Genomic DNA, 24,617 nt, shown 5'->3' on the forward strand with positions numbered 1-24,617 from the left:
TGACTGGTGTCTTTCGCATGAGCCTGGAGGGCAAGCTCATAGTAACAGCAGGGATCCTGTGCCCCCCCCCCCCCCCCTTCCCTGTACAGATGAGATGCCAGAAGCTACTGCTCATTTACATCGTGCACATTCATAGCCATTCACAACATTCATATCAATGCCTTCTGCTTCCTGATATGGAAGTAAGACTTCTGGAAAAGCAGCCTCAAGTTGGTAATTCATGTATTGCCCCAGTTACAACCTGTCAATTCCTACTTCTGCTTACCCTTTGTCCTCTCACTATGTCGCCCTCCCCTATGCCTTATCCACAAATTTGTTTTGGTCTTTCTCTCTTGGTCCAGGCAATGTGTTAGACCCATTGGTTTTTCTTGAGTTGCTCATCTTGGTACTTGGTGAGTACCCCAATTTAAATATCATTTATACGAATTGCTTAAGAGCTGAAAACTGGACAGACTGTACCTTTATGTGTAAGAGAACAAGAAAGCAGGAAGCAACATTCCTGCGTACACTAAGCAGAAACTTTTTGGTAGAACTGATGGCACTCATGTGTGCCCTTCAGTACACCCACACTCACACGAGGCTTTACTAATTTGCAGGGACTCGATGAGCAGCTTACAGAAAATTCTCAGCCTCCATTGGTAACACAAATACAGGATATCCTCGTAGGATATCAACAACAACAGGAGTTAGGTTGTGTTCCTTTTGTCCCCCGAGTCACATTGGCATCCCAGGGAATAAACTCGTGGATCAACTTGCCGAGTGGGCTGACTGGAAAAGTGCTCTGGAAATACAGATATTGTGATCTGCCATGAGGACATCATCACCTCATTGACTCTCAGCAGCACGAAACAGCGAATCATGTCACAACCACAATCAAAAAGTTACCGACTGTGTGGTGATCTGCTACAACCCTGTTACTGTGTATCCGCAATGTCGGCTGGCTCCATATCGGTCTCACCAGTCTGACCTATGTGTACAGTCTACAAGCAGCTCTCTCTCACCCTATTGTAGCTGTGATGCTCGTGGGGCAGTTGTCTACATCCAGTTGGAGTGCTCTCCTCCAGTGCTACATGACAGACTTCATGACTGGCTGAGTCACTCCTTTAAATGCTAGCAGATAATCTCAAGATGGAAAAAAAAGTTTTAAATTTTATCCGTTTCACTGGATTGCATAGTTGTACTTAAAAGCTTCATTATGATCATACTTGCTGCCACACAGCAGAGGAGTGTTACCTCCTGCTGCATTTCAGCCCTCGGAACTTGTGGCTGCTCCAGATGAGGCTTCATTGATTCCTGACGTCCCAGCTCAGTTCAGCTCAGTTATGCCATTACCTTGACACTTAGTTTGTTCTTAACAATGTCTTAATGCTTCTCTTATTAGACAGCCTACTTAACTATTGACTGAGTGGGGAAGCCTGCTTGGGTGGGGATATATCTTCCACTGCATGATAACCAGCTGTGGAACTTGAATTGTTCGCAGCTGACATCGACCCAGTACTATTACCTTTTACCCTCTCCCCCAAATTTCTTAATAATTTATTCTTAATACCTCACATGGCTGTCCTATGCCAATTATCTTTTACCGTCCTTTGTAATTAAAAAAAAAAAATCCTGTCATGTTTCTAACATATCCAGAGTGGATATGTCCGTCCTCAGTGCTTTGAACCCTGAAATGCCCATAGTCCGCTCGCCCATTCATCTGTCAGTCCACCTGCCCACCCATCCCTCTGTCTACTGTGAGATACACTGTTACGATTGTAACAGAATGGTATAGGTCATGTGAACTTGTAGCAGCTCAAGAACTCTCATGGTGTTTAAATGGAAATCTTTAGAAGAAAGATAACATAAATTTTGCAAAACCCTGTTCAGTATTTTTAGAAAAAGTATGTTCGAAGAACACTGTGACATTGCTAGGAGCCTCAAAAATTCCCATTTTATGGTGAATGTGTATACAGATGCAAATTCTGCATCAAAATGCGAAAGCGTGAAATTAGTCAATAGATGATGATTGACAGTGAATTGTCTAGATGAATTATTTTATCAGAGATGATTTGAAATAGCTTTATTTTGTGCAGATAAATATTGAAAATGTAACCAATTTTCGGTTGCTGGTGTTGCATATGTGGTGAAGCCAGATTTGGAAAGATAATGTGTGTCATACTGTGTTTGCAAAATAAAAAGTGCATGAATGCAACAACATATCAGTGGACTCGATGCTTTGTTACCACACTAATTACCGGCTGTTGAATGGTGTGGGTTAGGATACAAGCTGCATTATGCAAATTGCTACTGAGCTGTGAGACCTATTCTCTTAAAATAAACACATATGTATATCTATTAGCTAGAGTTCAAAAGTTGGTCTCATACGAACCCTTGTAAGGTAGTAGATTAAGATACAAAATGTTCTGAATTGTGTTTGCAACAAATACTAGTAGAGACTGAGCCTGAACTACCGCGTTTATGACACTGCTGACATCAGTAAGCATTTGTGTTGGTAGCCCTTGCTGAATGATTTGTGTCAGTGTTTCTTCTTGTTTCCTTTCTGTATTTTGAAATGAGTGAAGAGACTCGTCCTGGTCCATCACAGAGTTGGCTTACAGATTTTACAACACTAGAAGGGATCATTGATCCCCTTGACCATACGTCCATTCTGCTTGTGCAGAACACAGTGTTGCCCAGCAAGAGGGAGGTGGGGTTTGGTACCCCCTCTCACCTTCCTCTCCTCCCCCTCCCCCCCACTCCCTTCCTCTGTAGCAATGTTAGTTCTAGTTTGTTCACACTGCCAGTTTATTGTTTCCGCACTCTGTTCTGTAGTGACCAGAAGCCTTCTACATGTTTCGACTGCACTGAGGGGGTGGGTGGGGGAGGTACTCGTTACAGTGTCCATGGCATTGGATGAACCACAAGTCATCCATGTTGTGCTAAATAGTGATTACCTTAGGGAGATCAGCATTGGCTTGCTGGGTGTGAGCTTGGCGAACCCTGGTTTTTTGAGCAGGTGACAGATAGGTGGTGCCAGTCCTCTGTAACCATAAGCTGTGGACATGTTTAAACAACCACTGTGCAGCATGTCTGTGGAAGGTTCAGTGTCACAGGGGCCAGGGATCTTTGTTAGCTGCCTGGATCACAAGGATTGTCGAAATCTCTCTAAAATAAATTCTTGGTTTCAAAGTGTTGTGTGCTGATGAGATGCATGGCTGTTGAGGTGGAACAGTTGTTAGCAAGCAACTTGTAGGGAACCTGCTGCACCTCAGTTGTATAAGGCCTATCCAGACTAGTGTAGCTCTGTGTCTGGAACCTCATACCCCTATCTGCTCGCGGGACTGAGAGGGAACCCTCAACCTTAAACTCCAAAACTTTCATTATAATGGATGCATCAACACCTAATTTAACAAGAGGGGTCATGTAAGCAGTCGTCCTGATTTACGAATTTTTCAGAGTTCTTGTATTTGTAGTAACAGAATGCGAGCTGCTAATCAGAAGGTTTTAGATGTTTAAGAGGAAAGAGGGCAGCTTTGAGAAAGTTTCAACATTTTATATCCAAAAATGAATAAGGAAATTGCTGGCACATCAAAACCAGACAAGAGATTTTGTAATGGAACACTGTTGGTTGAAACTTCTAGTTTCCAACAAATTACAAACCTCCAGAAATTTAAATGCCTTGGTGAATACAGCACTGAAATGGAGTTATACACCACCTTGAACTACAGCAAAGGCTTTGTGTTGCGAGATCTTGTCAATATTCTGAAAGAAGAATTGAAAGATGATTGGCCTTAAGAAAGTATCCTTGATGTGGAAAATGTCATGAAAAGGATGGATGGAGATCTGGTTCCTTTATCTTTACCTTAAATAGCATGAAACTCCCAGAGCATATCAAGGCGTTTTCCTTTGCTCAAACGTGTGGCCTTCTGTTCCCAACTCAGTGCACTCTTTTTAATTCCAGTGCTTTTGGCATACCACTTTAGAATGTAAGGTCTAAACCACTTATGGAAAATAATGGAATAATGGTTAGGCTGCATACGAAGGTGTTGGTTTTTTTACCTCCTCCGAAGTGTGTAAACTGCTCTGTGGATCACCCTGTCTAGAGTAGGGGCTGTAGTGTCTTCCTCAAAGAAAGAGAGTATAGGAGATTGAAGCAACAAAGTGTATCCTGTATGATGAAGTGAAAAAGATCTGCAAGGCCATGCAGCCTCAGCCGACAGCTGATGCCATTGCACAAACAGATGTTGCTAGTGTTGGCACTGCATCTCCCCCCCCCCTCCACCCCCCCAAAAAGAATCCTGAAAACATCAGAAAAACCCACCAGAGGCTGGCAAACAGTCCAGGACTGTCTCTATCGTTGCTGCAATAGTTAATACAAAGTCTTCCCAGCCAAAGAAAAGCAAACAGAAAGCTTCCACTGCAGGGGAAAGCAGGCAGTAAATTGTCAGGCCATGTCAATGTCCTTTGACTTTATGGCTAAACTGCTTCTGCTTTAGAGCCAATGGAATATGAAGTCTGCTGGGGCAATCTTCTTGCCCCCAAGACTGAACCTCCACCCTTTTACGACTCCCCACCCTTGCAGAGAGACACGGTGAAAAAGGTACTTGTGTGGTATATGACTACCAATACTACAGAGGAACATTAATGGGTTCAGAACTTGTATCTTGTATGCCAAAACAGAAGCCCCTACACCAGGCACACCCCCTGTGCATGTGTTTACAAGAAACACATTGTAAATCTATGATGCCTTGTGCTGTGGGGCTGTACCCTCTACCACTAGGTTGACCTGGCTAGGGAAGGAGCCAAGGGAAGGTTTGTTGTGTTTTTCAGTTACACATGCACACACACGCCATTCCTTTGCTCTTTCCTTGGTTATTGACCTACAAGCAGTAGCTGTTGAAGTGCACTGTATTTACCTACTCAGGATGTGATAAACTCTGAGACTCTCACAGGCCTTATAGAAAAACTTTCCACACCATTTCTCCTACTTCTGATGTCAGTGTCTATAATGTATTACGGAGCTCGAACTCAGCTTACCCTAGGGGTCACGTTTTGGAGAGCCTTGTGCTGTTTCAGGAGCTGTGCATCAACATGGACAGTCCTCCTTATTTCTCGAGTGTTACTGGGTCTTCTTAGTCACTGACCTCTTTTTAAACCCTTTGGCACTCAGAAACTGCTTATTTGGAAATGGCTGATGACCTACATTCCAGTGACTGCTTCCCACTGTGGGTCCACCTACCAGATGGAGCATTGCTTGAAAGGAAGTTGCTGAAATAGATGGTCAGCTGAGAGCTAATTGTACACTGGTCAGCCAGTTGGCTGTCTCTGAGCACTTGGGCAGCATCCGGGAATGAGTGGACCACATCTTACGAGTGATCCACCATGTCACTGACTTAGCCAGCCTGGAGTCCTCAGATTATCTAGGATGGTAACCTGGTGGGAAAATGTTACTGCTTCTCAACAAAAAAACATTTGTTGAAAGCTTAAATACATTCAGAAGAAGAAAATGAGCAGACCATTTTGGGGGAGAAAAGAAGACAGTTGAAGTTTTTGCAAAAGTAAACATTCCACTCGAAAGTTCAGCAAACTTTTTTAAAGCCTGCTTCAGAGCACCAAGACTTAATCTCCAGGCCCAAAGTGTTATTCTTTAAATTTGTATGTCTAATCATTAAAAATAAATAAAGAAAGAAAAAACTTCAGAAATGTAAATTTTACCAAAAAAATTAATGCCATATTTTTATGTCCCTAACCATTGCATGTCTTGTGTAGGGATCATGAGAGTAATATAAGATAAATTAATGCATTTACAGAGGCATATAGTGTCACTTTTCCCTCACTCAATACACAAATGGAATAAGGCAACAAATTTGAATAAATGCTTCACGGATTTTTGCCACATTAAAGGCCATGTTGTACCTTTAGTTGACCAGAATTGTCGATAATACTGGTACGAAGCACTGCCCACCATATGTTGGCCAATGCTTGCATAATAAATGAGGAGATGTGGATCTCAGTGCTCTTAATGACATCAAGCCAAGAAAATAAGATTGGGAAAGTACTGGTTGTAGGACCAGTAATGGCACTGTTGGCTTTGTTCCCCTAATCATTGTTGGTCATTTATAGCTGTGAGATATGATAGCCTATATTGCAGAAGGATGCACTCCAACAAAGCATTACGGTATGTTTGTAATCAGGAAAGATGGGCTTGTAAGAGACTTTATGGGAAGTAAGCACCGAAAAAGTTATAGATTTTGCTCATGTTTCACACAATTGTGATGCATAATTAAATGTAACAAATGCTGCTCTATTAGGGTGCATTTCTCAGGGGTTTTCATCTAGACATTCAGGTTCAGTTTTACAAGCTTATCGAATAGCAGAAGAAAGTGTCAGTTGTCGAGCAGTAGTGTTAGCATAACTGTTTGTGGTTGCACACTTAGAAGTCTATACGCATTGCTGTAAGGGTCTTGCATTTTTTCCTAATCTTCAACCAAAGACTTGAATCTCTCTAATGGATCAAGTTTCTTTGGAAACCAACACTAATAATGAAATCATAATGATAAATTTATGGAGAGCTATAACAAGAAATGATGATGAAGCGAATATTATTCATCATAGGTAGGCTGACAGCACGTGGGGTGGTACAAACTTCCACCAAGCACACGTGGTGCATGCCACTTTCTCACAAGCATGATTAATTTGTGATAATGATAGTGGAAAACGCTCCTCACTAAGCATTTAAAAAGAATGCCCATTCAGGAGCATTTTGGACACAGACCATGAATGTTCCAATTTAGGTATGGATACCTTAGCAGATGGGACCTGGACAAACTGACTAAACCAGAGGTTGTACAGTGTTTCAGGGAGAGCATAAGGGAACAATTGACAGCAATGGGGGAAAGAAGTACAGTAGAAGAAGAATGGGTAGCTTTGAGAGATGAAATAGTGAAGGCAGCAGAGGATCAAATAGGTAAAAAGACGAGGGCTAGTAGAGACCCTTGGGTAACAGAAGAAATATTGAGTTTAATTGATGAAAGGAGAAAATATAAAAATGCAGTAAGTGAAGCAGGCAAAAAGGGATACAAATGTCTCAAAAATGAGATCGACAGGAAGTGCAAAATGGCTAAGCAGGGATGGGTAGAGGACAAATGTAAGGATGTAGAGGCTTATCTCACTAGGGGTAAGATAGATACTGCCTACAGGAAAATTAAAGAGAACTTTGGAGAAAGGAGAACCACTTGCATGAATATCAAGAGCTTTGATGACAACCCATTTCTAAGCAAAGAAGGGAAAGCAGAAAGGTGGAAGGAGTATATAGAGGGCCTATACAAGGGCGATGTACTTGAGGACAATATTATGAAAATGGAAGAGGATGTAGATGAAGATGAAATGGGAGATATGATATTACGTGAAGAGTTTGACAGAGCACTGCAAGACCTGAGTCGAAACAAGGCCCCCGGAGTAGACAACATTCCATTAGAACTACTGACAACCTTGGGAGAGCTGGTCCTGACAAAACTCTACCATCTGGTGAGCAAGATGTATGAGACTGGCAAAATACCCTCAGACTTCAAGAAGAATATAATAATCCCAATCCCAAAGAAAGCATGTGTTGACAGATGTGAAAATTATTGAACTATCAGTTTAATAAGTCACAGCTGCAAAATACTAACGTGAATTCTTTACAGACGAATGGAAAAACTGATAGAAGCCGACCTCGGGGAAGATCAGTTTGGATTCCGTAGAAATGTTGCAACACGTGACGCAATACTGACCTTACAACTTATCTTAGAAGAAAGATTAAGGAAAGGCAAACATATGTTTCTATCATTTGTAGACTTAGAGAAAGCTTTTGACAATGTTGACTGGAATACTCTCTTTCAAATTCTGAAGGTGGCAGGGGTAAAATACAGGGAGCGAAAGGCTATTTACAATTTGTTCAGAAAGCAGATGGCAGTTATAAGAGTCAAGGGGTATGAAAGGGAAGGAGTGGTTGGGAAGGGAGTGAGACAGGGTTGTAGCCTCTCCCCGATGTTATTCAATCTGTATATTGAGCAAGCAGTGAAGGAAACAAAAGAAAAATCTGGAGTAGGTATTAAAATCCATGGAGAAGAAATAAAAACTTTGAGATTTGCCGATGACATTGTAATTCTGTCAGAGACAGCAAAGGACTTGGAAGAGCAGTTGAACGGAATGGACAGTGTCTTGAAAGGAGGATATGAGATGAACATCAACAAAAGCAAAACGAGGATAATGGAATGTAGTCGACTTAACTCTGGTGATGCTGCGGGAATTAGATTAGGAAATGAGAAACTTAAAGTAGTAAAGGAGTTTCGCTATTTGGGGAGCAAAATAAGTGATGACGGTCGAAGTAGAGAAGATATAAAATGTAGGCTGGCAATGGCAAGGAAAGTGTTTCTGAAGAAGAGAAATTTGTTAACATTGAGTATAGACTTAAGTGTCAGGGAGTTGTTTCTGAAAGTATTCGTATGGAGTGTAGCCATGTATGGAAGTGAAACGTGGACGATAATTAGTTTGGACAGGAAGAGAATAGAGGCTTTAGAAATGTGGTGCTACAGGAGAATGCTGAAGATTAGATAGGTAGATCACATAACTAATGAGGAGGTATTGAATAGAATTGGGGAGAAAAGGGGTTTGTGGCACAACTTGACTAGAAGAATGGATCGGTTGGTAGGACATGTTCTGAGGCATCAAGGGATAACTAATTTAGCATTGGAGGGCAGTGTGGAGGGTAAAAATCGTAGAGGGAGACGAAGAGAAGAATACACTAAGCAGATTCAGAAGGATGTAGGTTGTAGTAGGTACTGGGAGATGAAGAAACTTGCGCAGGATAGTGTAGCATGGAGAGCTGCATCAAACCAGTCTCAGGACTGAAGACAACAATTCTCTTTTGCTTCAGGAACTTTGTGACTCATTGAGATTTCTCAAGAACAGTTGAGAGAAGCTCTAGAGTACCTCACTATCTTTTCTTCCCCTTTCTTTCTTCATCCATCACACCTGCTTGCAAGCACTGATTTCATACAAAGATTCAAAACATTTGAAATTTTTGATTAGGTTCCCACTCATGATTCACATGCTTTGTATTGTCATATGTAGATATAGTACAGGCGTAGAAAACCTTTTTTAGCTACTGCCCACTTTTGTATCTTTGTAAGTAGTAAAATTTTCAAACAGCCCAATGGTTATGCAGTAATGGTGATTTATTAAATAGGGAAGTAAATTAATTTTAAGAATTGGAAAGTAGAGTTACAGCAAGTTTATGATGATGATGATGATGATGATGATGATAATTACTTACCAATTATGTTATGCCAAAATTGTATAAAAAGCAAATGAAAATATGTTGAAAAACCCTACCTACCACCCACCATGAAATGCCCACTAGTGGGCAGTATGGACCAGGTGACTATCATGTATACTGCATATCAGGTTTTATGCATAGTCCTCTCCCCTTTCCGTTCTCCCTCTTGATGGTTACATAAGTAGCGCTAAAAAAATGCAGTGACATTAGATTGTAGTACTCAGCATTCTTGTGTATTTCATTCCATTGACAAAATGAAATTTATTCTCTCTCATTTTTCATTTCAGATGTTGTTTATGGTAGCAATAGCTTACCAGTATATGTTGATAAAATAGAAAGTATGCTACATGGCTCACAGTGTAAGCCATTGTTTGGAAAACCCAAGATTTTAATCATCCAAGCCTGCCAGGGTACCACTCGCCAACAAGGTGAGTGAGAAATTTTAAGTCAGTCTTGGTATTTTGGAAATTTGTGGTAAGGACTGGGACCAAACTGCTGAGGTCATCAGTCCCTAGGCTATTGCACTACTTAAACTAACTTAACGCTAACAATAACAAACACACACACACACACACACACACACACACCACACACACACACACACACACGCTCGAGGGGGAGCTGCGCAAACTGTGACAAGATGCCTTGGACCGCACAGCTACCCCGCGTGGCAATCTTGGTATAGTAAATATCATGCATAAACAGTTTGTGTGTGTGTGTGTGTGTGTGTGTGTGTGTGTGTGTGTGACGTATATTGCATTCTTCTCTAATTCCTGGTGCACTTTCTTGACAAGTTAACAAAAATTAGTTACATTAACCTAAGAGTGATCTAATGGTTAGTTAGAAAGAGTTCATGTTTCGAAGTATGAACGTATTGCAAAAATACATATCCCCACAGTCGTTTAATGAACAAAGTAAGAGCATATGGACTGTCAGACGAATTATGTGATTGGATTGAAGGGTTCCTAGATAATAGAACGCAGCATGTCATTCTCAGTGAAGAGACATTTTACGAAGTAAGAGTGATTTCAGGTGTGCTGCAGGGGAGTGTCGTAGGACCATTGCTATTCACAATATATATAAATGACCTTGTGGATAACATTGGAAGTTCACTGAAGCTTTTTGCAGATGATGCTGTAATATATAGAGAAGTTGTAACAATGGAAAATTGTACTGGATCTGCAACAAATTGATGCATGGTGCAGGGAATGGCAATTGAATCTCAATGTAGACAAGTGTAATGTGCTGCGAATACACAGAAAGAAAGATGCTTTATCATTTAGCTACAATACAGCAGGTCAGCAACTGGAAGCAGTTAATTCCATAAATTATCTGGGAGTAGGCATTAGGAGTGATTTAAAATGGAATGAACATATAAAGTTAATCGACAGTAAAGCAGATGCCAGACTGAGATTCATTGGAAGAATCCTAAGGAAATGCAGTCCGAAAACAAAGTAAGTAGGCTACAGCACACTTGTTTGTCCACTGCTTGAATACTGCTCACTGGTGTGGGATCCATACCAGATAGGGTTGATAGAAGAGATAGAGAAGATCCAACGGCGAGCAGCACGCTTCGTTACAGGATCATTTAGTAATCGCGAAAGCGTTACGGAGATGATAGATAAACTCCAGTGGAAGACTCTGCAGGAGAGACGCTCAGTAACTCGGTATGGGCTTTTGTTAAGGTTTCGAGAACATACCTTCACCGAAGAGTCAAGCAGTATATTGGTCCCTCCTACGTATATCTCGCGAAGAGACCATGAGGATAAAATGAGAGAGATTAGAGCCCACACACAGGAATACCGACAATCTTTCTTTCCAGAACAATACGAGACTGGAATAGAAGGGAGAACCGATAGAGGTACTCGAGGTACCCTCCACCACACACTGCCAGGTGGCTTGTGGAGTATGGATGTAGATGTAGCTACATAAATTGTTTGAAGCTATAAATGGTATCAAATGTGCATTGGTTACCACTGAAAAGGGGGATTAGTGATGTGTGGTATAGGCTTGACAATATTCTGTGATTACTTTGGTCTGTCTTGTGAATGAATAAATTATAACAGTAGTTTGTAACTATTCACATTCTGTTGGACTTAATGAGAAAACTCAGTGTCCGATATTTATTGTGACCTCTTTTTGTTTTCTGTAGCTGTTCCCTATGAAGACATTGTGACAGATGGACCTGCATTTGTAAGGACTGCACCAGAAGTTGGTGATATGGTAACATTTTGGTCAACTGTTCCAGGATATGCTGCTTTCCGGGATAAGGTATCAGAACTGTTCATCACTATTATTATTATTATTAGTATTATTATTATCATCATCATTATCTGAAAGCAGCCTCCATTACTCTATAAATAAAGTGCTGGAATAATAGAAGTAAACCTGTTAGAAGAATATTAAAACACTACCTTTGTATTATTTCTCTACATCCTCATTATTCGCCTTCAAGCATGTATTGTAACTCGTAACAAGTTGACAAATTCATCTTGCGCACAGTTCTGACACCAGAGGCTGCAGCCAATTTAAAACAGTATTTTGAAGTTTCCCATCAAATTGACTATTGGAATTCAGACCACTTGGAAGTCACTGGGGGCCGAGTCTGGGTTGCAATGTGGATTTTCAAAAATGTTCATTTTAATGGACGCAACAAGTTTCATTTGCCATGCAGTGTGGCTAAGCATTATTGAACAAAAATGTGACAGTAGTATTGAAGCGTCCATGTCTCACTAATTTTAAATGATGTTTCTGTCACCATAATGTCTTATCTGAATTGATTGTCCTTCAACATTCTGTGAAATCCACACAAAAAAATTCCTCTGGAAAGCTTTCAACCAAAGGGACACTCAGCGACCATGCTCTAATTTAGAGCAGGGAAACTGCGTGAATTATAAAAGACGGTGAACAATCAAAAGGTCCTGATACTGCAAATCGGAGACCTGAATAACAGATGACAACACTCTGGGCTTCGGTAGCTACAGTCTGCTCAAGAACAAAGCGGACAAGAAAGCAGGTGAAGGAGCTGCATTCCTGGGAATGGCCTTTTCGATCAACAAGGGGATCCTCTAGTTGGTAATAGAAGTGAAAGCAATAGACAGACTGATGACAATGAGGCTTAAATTTGCTAATAAGTCTTAAATGATAACTGATGCACTTGCACCAGGAAACAAAGATAACAAGAGGGACAAAGTAGTAGTCAGTAAGTGCTGGGACAAACTAGAGAAAACCATGAAAAAAAATTCTAAAGATATTAAAATTCTGTTAGGTTGTAACTGAGACTTGTCAGAAATATGACTGTACTCACCCTGTGGCTATGACATTCTAACTTTTCCTCTGTTACCCCCTCCTCCCTCCTCATTCCAGTCTTGCCCCCCCTCTCCTTTTGCCCTTGCCTTTTCCTCTCTCCTTCCCCTCTGGTTGCTGCTCCCCCTTCCTGACCAGGGAAGTGTCCCTCTTCTTCAGCAGAGAAGAGATGCATAGGAACAGTAGGTCAATAATCAGGATATAGATTCACTAATGAGAATGGTCAGACAGGTTGTGCTATGTTACTTGTACAGTATCAGGATAATGTCAACTCCCTTTAAGAAAGAGATTTAGAAAACCAAGATGTGGAGATCACTGCCCAAATCCTGAGGAGAATCCAAATTTGAAAGTGTACTAATTATACACAAGAACCACAGAGGACTCAGGGATGTAGAGGTCAGAAGAGTGGCAGACACAAGCTCAGATCATTATCTCACCAGAATCAATACCAGGACCTCCCCCCTCATGAGACTCTCTAGGCCCTCTTATGATTTCATGTGTGGTGCACATGGTCCACCAAACTATTGCAACCCTTTCTTATATCCCAGGCTGCATCCTCTTCCCTGCGGCTGTCTCTCTCTGTCCTCCTCCTCCTCCTCCTCCTCCTCCTCCTCCTCCTCCTCTTTTGGTGTCCTTGTTTACGTCAACCCGGCTATCCTCGTGTATTCTGTTATCCATTAAGAAGATTGTGCAACCCCCCCCCCCCCTTCCTAATTTCTTTTTTTCTTTCCATTTGGGTTTCAACCTCTTCATTCAAATTTCATCTCCATAGTGTGAGAAAGTTGAGGAAGAACACCTTATTTAGTCTTCTGCATGTGGCCTTACTACCTATTCCATCTTTTCCTAGACATCATTGTCTTTTAACACTATACGGCCAGCATGGTAGCCAGTCTGTATGAAGGATTGTTACGTAATCTTATCGGTTGAGCACCTTTACAGCTTGATACCTGAGCTGCTTCCTCCCCATGTATGCCTAGGAGTGGCGACCTGTCATTCTGGAGCATTGGAACTCCCAGCGATGGCCTCTGATGCAGGCACATTAGTTGTCAATCAGAACTTCCTCTGCTGTCCAGTCTGTGGATCTGTATGCCTGTGACCATCTTGGTAACATTGTGGTGTATGTTACTCCTCACCAGTCTTTGAATATGGTTCTGCAAGTCATTTTTAATAGGGAATTAATCCTTCAAACTGCTGAGGAACTCCGAGCCAGTCTGAAATGGTGGGGCATTCATTTTGTTCATTGTGTTCAGATAGGCTGTATGGACAATCATGTAGATACTGGTGCCTTTATTCTCATTTGAGGGGGTTGTTCTGGAGTAGGTCAAGATTGTCATTTATTGGTGTGCTGTGAAGCCTTACATCATGTCACCTAAGAGGTGCTTTTGGTGTTCAAGTTTTGTGCATGTCTTCCTGCTGTACTGTGGACCATTTGTGTGTTGAATGTGGACACACACTACATTGGGGAGAGTTCCTGTGTTTCACTGCTCTTGTGCATTTATTGTTGCAACCATCACTCTCCATGATTGCCAGATTGTCAAGTGAATGAGAAGGAAAAGAAGAGGCAGGAGGATCAGTCCCTTGATTATTTATACTACACTGAGGCTTGTCAGAAATATGACCATACTCACCCTGTGGCTATGACATCTAACTTTGCCTCTGTTACCCCTCCTCCCTCCTCATCTCAGTCTTGCCCCCTCCCTCTCCTTTTGCACTTGCCTTTTTCCCCCTTTTGCACTCGCCTTTTCCCCTCTCCTGTTGTTCCCACTTCCTCCCCTCTGGGGAGGCATCTCCCAATGATGGGTCCCCCTCTCGGGATACTTTCTCTCCCTTCATTGTCCAGAATGGAGACCTGCTGCACACGTTGGCCACGGGACTCAAAATCTGTGCACACCAAGGTCACCTGATCTCTGTTCGGGCCCTGCACTACTTGACATACAAAAGAAAAGAAGGAGAAATGTAAGTTCTGGGACAAGTTCCCTCCAGTGCCTCCAGAATGTTGCAACCTAAATATGATCTATTGTTTATGGATATCACCCCACCCTTGTTGGTGATGGTTGGTGACCCAGCAGTGTGTCTGTCCTCGGACCGTTTGCCTCCCATTTGGATCCCTGTGCCATCTTCATTCAGTGGAACTGTAACAGATACTACAGTCACCTTCCAGAGTGGCAATTCTTTGTTTCCTTTTACTCTGTAGCTTGTGTCATTCTACATTGTATTGATGTTTACTCACTGATCCTTTTGGGTTCCGTGCTTTCTGTCTGAATTGGGTGTACTGTTTGATGGCTTCCAGAGGTGCTTGCATGTTGGTCCTTCTGGATGTTGTTAGTACATGCATCACCCTTTGTCCCAAAGAGGGAACAGCTGCTGTCCTCGTCCACTTGGACTCTGCAGTCACTCTTTCCAGTCTCTATCTTCCTATGTCTGCTGCCTTAACTGCCCTCCTTCAGCAACCCCCCCCCCCCCCTCCCTCCCCCTTGTGAGGAAATGCTTTTTTGTCTAGTCAGGTTCTCCTTACACACCAGTTTTTTGCGAACCATTATGATAGTTTGCCTGCCCATTTTAGTGCCACTTCCCTGTTTCAGAGACCCCCCAGCTGATGGATTTACAGCTTCTCATCAAATTCCTTGTCGCTCAGATGTGCAGATCCAACCACAAAATCTTGTGTTTCAGAAAAATAGTACGGACACACTGAATGACGAAAAGAACTGCAACATACTGGTGCAGTATTTATATGAATTACCGAATTGTTCTCAATCAGCAGATAGATCCCAAGGAGTCAAGAGATCAAGAGAAATAAATCAAAAGCACCAATGAATTGATAAAGAGACAAATCATGAAACTGAAAAATGATAGAATGGTAGGAGAAGGTGGCATTGTTGCTGAATGCCTAAAGGAAGCTGGCTCTAATACCATCAGAGGCATAACTGATATTGTAAGACATGGTAATACCTGCAGACAGGATGTACGCAGTTATACATCTTCTACGTAAGAAAAAGGGTAGGACTGATGATACCAATTTCAGAGGGCTATCTTTACTGCCTGTCAAATAGGACACATTTCAACTGGAAAAAAAGATCGGAGAATACTAAGCACGCTTCAGACGAGGAAGATCCTGTTCAAAGTGTAAAGACTAGAGCAGAGAGATCACATGCATATTTTCACATTTCAGGAATGCACACGACACTATAGGTACACCGTCACTGATCCAAGAACTGCAAGAGAGCTGTATTGATGAGAAGACAGTGAACATTATCAGTCAGTCACTAACAAACACCAAATTAAAAATAGAATTCATGGAATAGTTATCAGAGTCCTTAAAGTTTAGAACAGTAGTGAGACAGGGCAATAGTATTTTACTGCTCTTGTTCAACTTACTATTAGGTGAAGTTGTCAGAGAACTGCAAAAAGAATTGAAGACACGGGGTCTTTATTAAACCAATCAGGCTGAGGTGGAGAACTGAAGGACTAGATATTAATTGCCAGGCTGATGAATTTGCCATACTCACAGATAATACAGAAACTACAGTAAAGCAAATAGAGGTTCTGAAAGCGGAAGTTGCAAAGGTAGGTCTACAAATCTCCATAAGAGAATACATATGAAACCAAAAATACACATGAAAATGGTTATGAAAAAATGTTGAGATCAAGAGTCTTTAAGTTCAGTTACTGACTAAATGATATGGACACATGGGATAGAGAAAGTAGTTCATGAACAGAGAAATCGGGATATTATTAGAGCGTACTAAGAGACTGGAAACATAATGCCTGTCACATGTTGTTAAAGTGAGAAATCACAACAGTGCCATCAGGCCAGAACCAGACACCTTGTATGCAGCAGATATATTGATTGTCGACTGAACATAGGCACTAGAAAATATTGAGAAACCTGAGACGAGAATCAGAAAAATCCTTCTGGCTACTAGACCCCCACTCCCTTAATCTGGTGTACAGAGGTTTTTATTAGTTACAGAATTCTCGTACATCGTGGATAACAATCAATTAATATAACAAATTTCCAATGTATTAATTTTTTTTGTCACTAATAAAAATGTAGTCCATGTGGCATGATAAATCTTGAAACTGACCCAACTCATTTATACAAAACAAAGTGGCAATTTTAGAGGCGCCCCTCCCTCTATCTCCCTGTATAATTTTCTACTGGTGCCATGGCTTTAGAAATTTCTATTTTAGAGTCTGTAATTAGATTCTTCTCTAAGGTTAACAAAATTGTGTACTGTGATGCTTGATATTATCTGTGGATTCTGTTTATTATGTGTTAATCAGAACTTGTCATTGGAAATGTTATCATGCATTATTGTTGTTTCATTTTGTTGTTTATTCATATTATATTTTCAGGTTCACGGTTCATGGTTCGTCAAATCACTCTGGAATGAAATGATGAGTGAAGGAACCCAAAGGGATCTTACGAAAATATTCACTCGTGTTATTGGTAGGGTGAGTGACCGCCATGCTAATATGGATGGTGAAAGAAAAGCCATGATGCCAACATTCAATTCTACCTTACGTCGCGATTTAATATTTCCTCGTCTACCTAAGTCTTATGCTGAAACTGCACGCAAAGTAGTAGAAAGAATTATGTATTACAAGCTAATTGATGAATTTGCCAACTTTTATTTGGCAAAGAGGCGACAGCAAATGTTTCATTGAAAAAGTACTTCTGACGTTGTTAGGACACAGTCGTATCTGGCCAAAAACTGCTAAGAGGTGCTGATACGGTCATTGGGAAACAGTTGTTACCTTAATTTTATGGCTGTGAAGAATTACATTTTGAGATGGAAATTATTTTTTTTTATCTTTGTACACTTTCTCTACTGTACTTGAAATAATGTTGTCACCATAAACATTTGTTTGTGAAGGTGCTGTAGTTCTATTTTTGTAATGTATGTAGATGCTTGTGAAAAAAGTTATTTGGAAAGTTCTTGATACGTACTACAAACATCAGAAATCAGAAGGAACTGCTGCTGAGCAAATGGAGCCATGATAAAGTACAGTGTATTTAATCTGATTCATAAAAGGTTTTTATCTCCCTCATCTTAAGCTATTGGCAAAAATTACTATTTTTCCCATTTGTGACAGCTCAATTATGCAGTGATTTCATTTTGTTATAAACAAGTAAGTTGCCAGATACCTGTTTTTAGACAAATGTGATTAAATACAATCCAGCAACATTGCTGTTATTACATGCTAACTGAAATGATTAAGAATCCAAATATTGTTGTGAAAGCTCTAGAGACTACATTTACTTACACACACACACACACACACACACACACACACACACTCTCACTCACTCTCTGCAGTTACTTCTGGCTTTGATTCTTCAAATCAGTGTGACACATGGTAATTGTGACTTGATCTGATCATCTGATCATCAAACCTTTCTTGTACCTTCATGGTAGGAGGTTTGTTCGTATCCCATTATACAAACAGACTTCTTTTTGATTGGACTGCTCTGTTGATCACATTGTGGATAAATCAGTTCATTTCCAGATTTCCAGCTTACTGTAGTTCTTTGTCAATTCGATTTTGATTCATTGTGTCAGTGATTAATGATTTTATATTTTTATCTTTATTGGAATATAGTGCTTAAACATTTTCTGTTTTATAGCTATTACAGATTTCTATCCCAAACAGAGATAAGTCTGAATACCAGCTCAGTTATGCGGTGATTTTATTTTGTTACAAACAAGTAAGTTGCAAGTGAGCAGCTAAATTTGTAGCTAACCATAATTTTGAAACTGGTGGTAGAATATGTGAAATAAATTCCATACCACATTCTACACTTTTTCTCCTGGCAAAAACCTTGCTAGCCACAAATATGACTAAGTGGTTAGTAAGAACATACTTAAAAACACTTTTGGATCTGTTGATCATGAATACTAACACTAATTGGTATTTGTGTACACAGGGCCTCTGGGATACTTTGTGATCACATGGAAAACAGTATTTTGTTAAATGTAGGTTGTTGTATTCAGAATGTTAAACGATAATATTCTTTGTTTTCAATGAAGAAGCTAAATTTTAAAGGTTTAGCTGATGATGTATTTTTGATTGTATGTCCCACTATATATAAAGGTAGTGGCCGAAACGTTGGAACATTTTATATTCTGATGTCATTTCTAGTAAACAACATCACATAGAATGCATGCTGTCACATCCTAAGCACAGGTTTCACTTGAGATTGCGTGATACAGTTTGTAACCACAGATTAGCTGCTTGGCGTTACTGAGAGGGAGACTTTGACCTAGCTAAGAAGTTACAATCCCTGGTGTGAAAGTGGAAGAAGGCTGGGAGATAACTGAAGTATTCTCCAGAATTGTTTTACTATCTGAAGTTTATTCAACATATACAGAATGACTTCCTAACTGCTCTGGGTGAGACCTTTCCAATGAGCAGCCAAGTCTGATGCAGAGACGGTGCAAGACAACCGCTGTTCTGTCTACTCTTAGATTGCAACCCACACAACTAGTTTAAGAGTCTCACAGCTGCTGCCTATCTGATCATCAGCTCTGAGTGCTAACTCCGCAACAAGCCCTGGCTCTCCCTGCAACACCTCATGTCAGAACTCTGTCTCGTCTCCTGATTCCCTTGACCGCTTACTGCCTACTTTCTTCACTCCTAGACTGTCTGTTTTGGAGCATCTCGCTGCCGAGTTTTGTATCCTGTTCCTCTTCGACCCCACTGTCTATTGCAATGACGTAATGTCGAGGGCTACTTGCCTCCTTATTGCCATGGCCGAAAAAGTTCACTTGGCTGGGATCAGCACACTACAATAGATACTGTCACCATGATTACAAAAAGAGTTAAGGTGAGGCTCTTTTGGTGTAAGGATAGCAGCCTATGAAAAGCTTGTGAAGTTTGATGAATATTTTTTTCCAGTATGTGTTCGTTGCATTTTTTTCTTTGTGAAATATGTGGTGGCTTTTTTTGTGTGTCGTAGAGTGGTTGGCACACCTTACTTCATACCAATATTAACCACTTTCTGTATTATATCATCTGTTTGCCACAAGGGAATAATGCCCATAACTACGTCTCCATAAGCTTGCTAAAGTTCCTCATGTTGTTAACACCAATCATTCTCACTCCAATAAGGTATATTGTGTGGAAAAATAATTTTCTTGTGTATATGTAATGTTGTTTCTAGATTGTTCCTTTACATATATACCTTTGTGCTTAAACTGTGAAGTTTAGAGTAAGAAATACCTGAGAAACTCATATTCTCAAGTATATTAATATGTTTTTGCATTACACATGTATTAATGTTGTTCATTGGGCACTACTTGATGTGAAATTTCGGAATATTATACATATCATTTCAAAGTTTTCCGTGTTCTGTGTTTAGTGATTTTATATTTGTGAACAGTTTTTTCATAATAGTATTTTGAAATATGCACAGGAATGATTTTTAAAAATTGTATTCTATACAGTGTAATCAGTAAAACAATTTAATGACTGTTTATAAAAGCATTTTTACATTTGCTTTTTAGTTATATTTAAACTTGCCAATGATTGTCAGCAGCAAATTGCTGGTGTATCAAAGTATGGAGATTTCTAACATAATTGTGGAATACAGTCAATTATTTAAATTATTTAAAATAATACATGAGCACAAAGTATTTTTTCACGACTAGTGGCAAAACACTTTCTCAAATTCTAGATCTGTTGCATTATTATTTTAATCCTTTTACAGTCATCTTTTACTATTGTGCTAGAAAATTGCCATTCAAGCGAAAATGCTGCAGAAACTGCCAACACAAAAATGTCTTTAAACAAGATTATTCATGTACTGAAAATGCTTTTCTTTATCATTAACTGACACATTAGACTGTTGCCGGTAATACTTTATTTTATTTATATTTGATTTGTTTTGAGGCAGTAGGTAGGGGAAAGGGGTGGGGGGGGGGGGGGCAGGGAAGGGGGAGGGTGGAGACTACTAGCACAGGTTGCAGAGACAAAAGAGAATTAATGAGCCACTGTTTGCAAGGTGAACTAAATACGTAAGAGTGAAACCGAACACTAAGGCTACCTCCTCATGCCACTAGACTCACACAACTTAAACAAGATAGACATCCCAGAATAGAGGTGTTTTTGTGTTATTGTAGAATATAAACTTGCCTAGCACTCGCAAAAGGTGCGAGCTTCATCCAGTGGTTGGTGGGATGCTTGAGCCACAGTAAATAGAGGACGATGGTTCAATCCTGCACCCAGCCATCCTGATTTAGGTTTTCTGTGATTTCCGTAAATCGCTCCAGGCAAATGCCGGTATGGTTCCTTTGAAAGTGCACGGCCGACTTCCTTCTCTGTCCTTACCTAATCCGATGAGACCGATGACCTCGCTGTCTCGTCTCCTCCCCCAAAACAACCCAGATGCATCCTATTCTGCCTGGACCACCACAGACCAACCAAGATGCTTTGAATTATCACAATAGTGACAGTGCTGGACGACTATGTACGAACACACTACCAACTATACTGCACAACAATCACCAGAATGTTCAACTTGCTTGCTGAAGGCCTACTGCACTGAAAGTTGCAACAAATGTTACACTTAACGCCTGAGGACCGCCATAAAAACTAAAGGAGTCACACTCTTAGTGGACATGGAGTTCTCAACCTGGTATAAAGGTAATAGTTTCAGTGACATTTTATTTTTGTCATGACATCTGTTTGATAAGCTGTTTTGCTTTATTTATTCATCTTTTTTAAGTAATTGGGTTGTTTTGTTCCATTCAAATTAATAAACTGGGATACCATGCCACCAGAAAATGCTTTATTTTTGACTGTTTATCAATACCGGGATCTCTCCCAAGTTGGTGAAAAATTATAAGGGATCTGTTCCATTATTCCAGAAATTTGAGAAACCAGTGGCTGAATTCGGACATGGCTGTACTTTCCTTGAAGATGGTGCACTTGAAGGATGTACCAAAAATGGTAACCCTTAGTCATTTGAGATTAGTGAGGCTGCCTATGTAAAAGTTTTATTTAAATTTGTAGTGCAGATTTGATGTATTGAGCTACTATAATAAACATTGTGGCTTTGATTATTACACGGAGTAATTCTTCAAATTGGTGAAAATTAAAGTTCTGTGTATATATCATGAGAAAAGAGGAATAATGTGAAATGTGTTCATAGGTAACTGCTCTGTCAAGTTATGCTAGCACGAGTTGAGGAGGAGAAATGTAGGAAAATGGTGGCCTAAGGATCGTTGGCCAGGAAATTTTTTTTGTCAATATTGCCTATCACTAGAGTTGGAGAGTAATGGGAGTTGCAAAATTTGTGCTGTGGTTTCATCAATTTATTTACATCCTGCATTCTTACATTTAATTTGTAAGTTAATCCCATGATTTCATCATTTTTTATGGTAAACATATACTGAATCTAACCTGCTCCTACATTTTTCTGAGGTTTTGTCAGATGCTTAGTCTGTCACTAGCGCATGTCAATGTTGTTCTTTCATTTTATCGTCAAAAATGTAGTGATAACAATGACAGAGAGAGAAATTTTAATCAGTGCACGACATAGTACTCAAAAGTAGTCAGCATATACGTTTTTTTGAAAACTATAATGACTGCTCACAGTTTATAGGAACTGAAGCTACCCTTTGATCAAACCTACTGTTTTGAGACATTTGTCGTGCACTACAGAGTTGCCACTGTGCCGGTCAGTGACTGTGAGAGTACATATGACACTTATTTTTTGGGTCATTTCAAAACTGCTATTACAGGAGTGTTTACCAGAGCAATGTTGGCAGTGCCTTCTGTGAGGTGCAATACAAACATGAGAGTTCATGTTCACAGCTGGTCTTAAACAGCCAATGAGAGAACAGCACACAGAAATTAATTCAAGCTAAACTTGTGTCTTAACCTTTTGTAACATTATGATCAACATTTGATTTAGGTGTGACAGCAACCAAGTATGGAAATTCACATAATACCATTACTTAATAATATTTGCAAGCTCCGACTTCATTTTCTGTTAATAGTATTTTCTCTGTCAAATACGTTGATGTGGTCTCGACTAGTACTACAAAGCAGTGTTGTAGAGCTAATTACTTGAGGACATGGGTTACAGGGCGACTTCTGTTTATTTCTTTTGTGAAGTGACTGTTGGTGTAAAAGGCCAAGGAAGTTAAAATTCTCTGTACTAACTGCATTCACTGTTGAGAAGGAAGAGTGCACTGCTGGTAAAATTGTTTTATCAGAACAGTGGCAATATCAACACTGCATTGTAGGAATATTGCCAACAAAAACAGCCATGAAGAGCCCCCATGTCAATAAATCGGCTGTTCGACGAAACAGGTGAATTAGGTGGTGCAGCAGAGAGGAGGAGACAGCCCATTCCCATGGCAGTTGTTGATGAAGTTGCTGTAGTTATAGCTGACTGTGCAGCACATACCTCAAATTCTGCCCCCAGTGCACAAACTGTGTCATGGGTATAATTCTCTCTATAACACAATAAAAATATATATTAATAATAATAATAATAATAATAATAATAAGTCAAGGATATGTGGCATCAGGATAAAGTTGACATTATACCAATTATACTATCAACTACAGGAGTCATACCACACAATATCCGCCAGTACATCAATGCAATACAGCTACATCCAAACTTATGTATACAACTACAGAAATCCGTAATTATTTATACATGTTCAATTACCCGAAAGTTCCTAAATGCAATATAACATATACCGTACAGTTAAAAGGAAGTCACGCTTGATCAAGGTCCGCGTCACTTTCTACTTTAGACCAGACATAATGTCTGAGATAGGAAAGAAATAATAATAATAAAAATAATAATAATAATAATAATAATAATAATGCTTGGACTAGCACAATAAGATGGGCTATGCCTGTAAATGGGTTCATATTAGTTCTGCATGGATAAAATAGTCTTTCTCTTGTTGTAAATTATGCTCACCAATTAATAATACTATGTGCAATCACTGTATCCATCCACAAAATCTTGACTGTGTCCATCAATTCTTTTGTAATCAGATCTTCGTAGTAGCTCTGAAGTACACAGGTGGGCTCCTTGAATTTTTCTATATTACAGTACTACTTGGAATAATAACTCAATTTTTCACAGGTGAAATATGAATGTGTTTTTTCTTCTACACACATCAAAAATACAGTTTTTTTAAATTATTCTCTAAAATGAAAGTGGCTACTGTTGATTATGCTCTAAATTAATGTGGATGGACCTTTGTTCATTAGCAGAGAGGGAGTCTTTCCTCTTATTGAGGAACAGGAGAAACATCATATGTTTTGAAAATCAAAGATACATGACAGTAGGTGCAGACTCTACAGTGGGCTACTGCTTCACCTTTTCTCTTTGCCTTTAAAGAAAACAAAAACATAAAAGCAAGAAGTGCAAAAGGTACATCACAAATGCCCCCTACTGTATACTGCCGGAAATAAGTCTCTTTATTTAGGGAGACAGTATACAGTAGCCTTATTTACATTGGGGCTCATAGTTTGGTCTCTTGGTGTAAGTCAGTGGAGTTTTAATACTCTTATGCTACTACAAGTACATTTACAAAGCTTCATTTCTTTGTCCATTGCAAATTCGTACACATAAATACATTCACATGTATTTATAGTACATAATTGCATGTCCATGTTGTGCCACTGTCATAGTTTATTTATCCTTACATTTGTTAAGCTCTACGGTGTGAACAGGGGAAAAAAATTAAATTTCTTAAACTGTCCATCATGTTTTAAAAATTGTTTCTCATTTGCTTTCGGTTCATTGGCAATTCTAAGGATGTGTCCTTCTGGCACACGCTTTCTCATTGGTCACTGTACTTACCGCCAGCAACAGCCATTATTTTCACTATTATTAGGCCTTACTATTTTTGTATAACTTCACATGTGCAAGTATTTTACTCATCTGGTGCGTTGCTCTTTACATACATACATACATACATACATACATACATACATAAATGGTTCTCCTTCAAGAATAAAATTCCACATAAAA

At 39.8% G+C, this 24,617-nt stretch overlaps 1 protein-coding gene across 4 annotated transcripts in view; it reads left to right on the forward strand.

Moving 5' to 3' along the window:
• LOC126355834 (caspase-8) overlaps positions 1–20,095 on the forward strand; it is a 116,544-nt gene extending 96,449 nt beyond the window's left edge. For all 4 annotated transcript variants that reach the window (XM_050006304.1, XM_050006297.1, XM_050006287.1 and 1 more), the window contains exons 9-11: positions 9,589–9,729; positions 11,454–11,572; positions 16,964–20,095. In XM_050006304.1, the coding sequence (XP_049862261.1) occupies positions 9,589–9,729; positions 11,454–11,572; positions 16,964–17,275 (572 nt within the window). In that variant the 3' untranslated portion in view covers positions 17,276–20,095. The remainder of the gene's footprint in view (positions 1–9,588; positions 9,730–11,453; positions 11,573–16,963) is intronic.
• The last annotated feature ends 4,522 nt before the right edge of the window (positions 20,096–24,617 follow it).

The sequence above is a fragment of the Schistocerca gregaria genome, chromosome 1 (genome assembly GCF_023897955.1).
Source record: "Schistocerca gregaria isolate iqSchGreg1 chromosome 1, iqSchGreg1.2, whole genome shotgun sequence".
NCBI classification, from domain to species: Eukaryota; Metazoa; Arthropoda; class Insecta; order Orthoptera; family Acrididae; genus Schistocerca; species Schistocerca gregaria.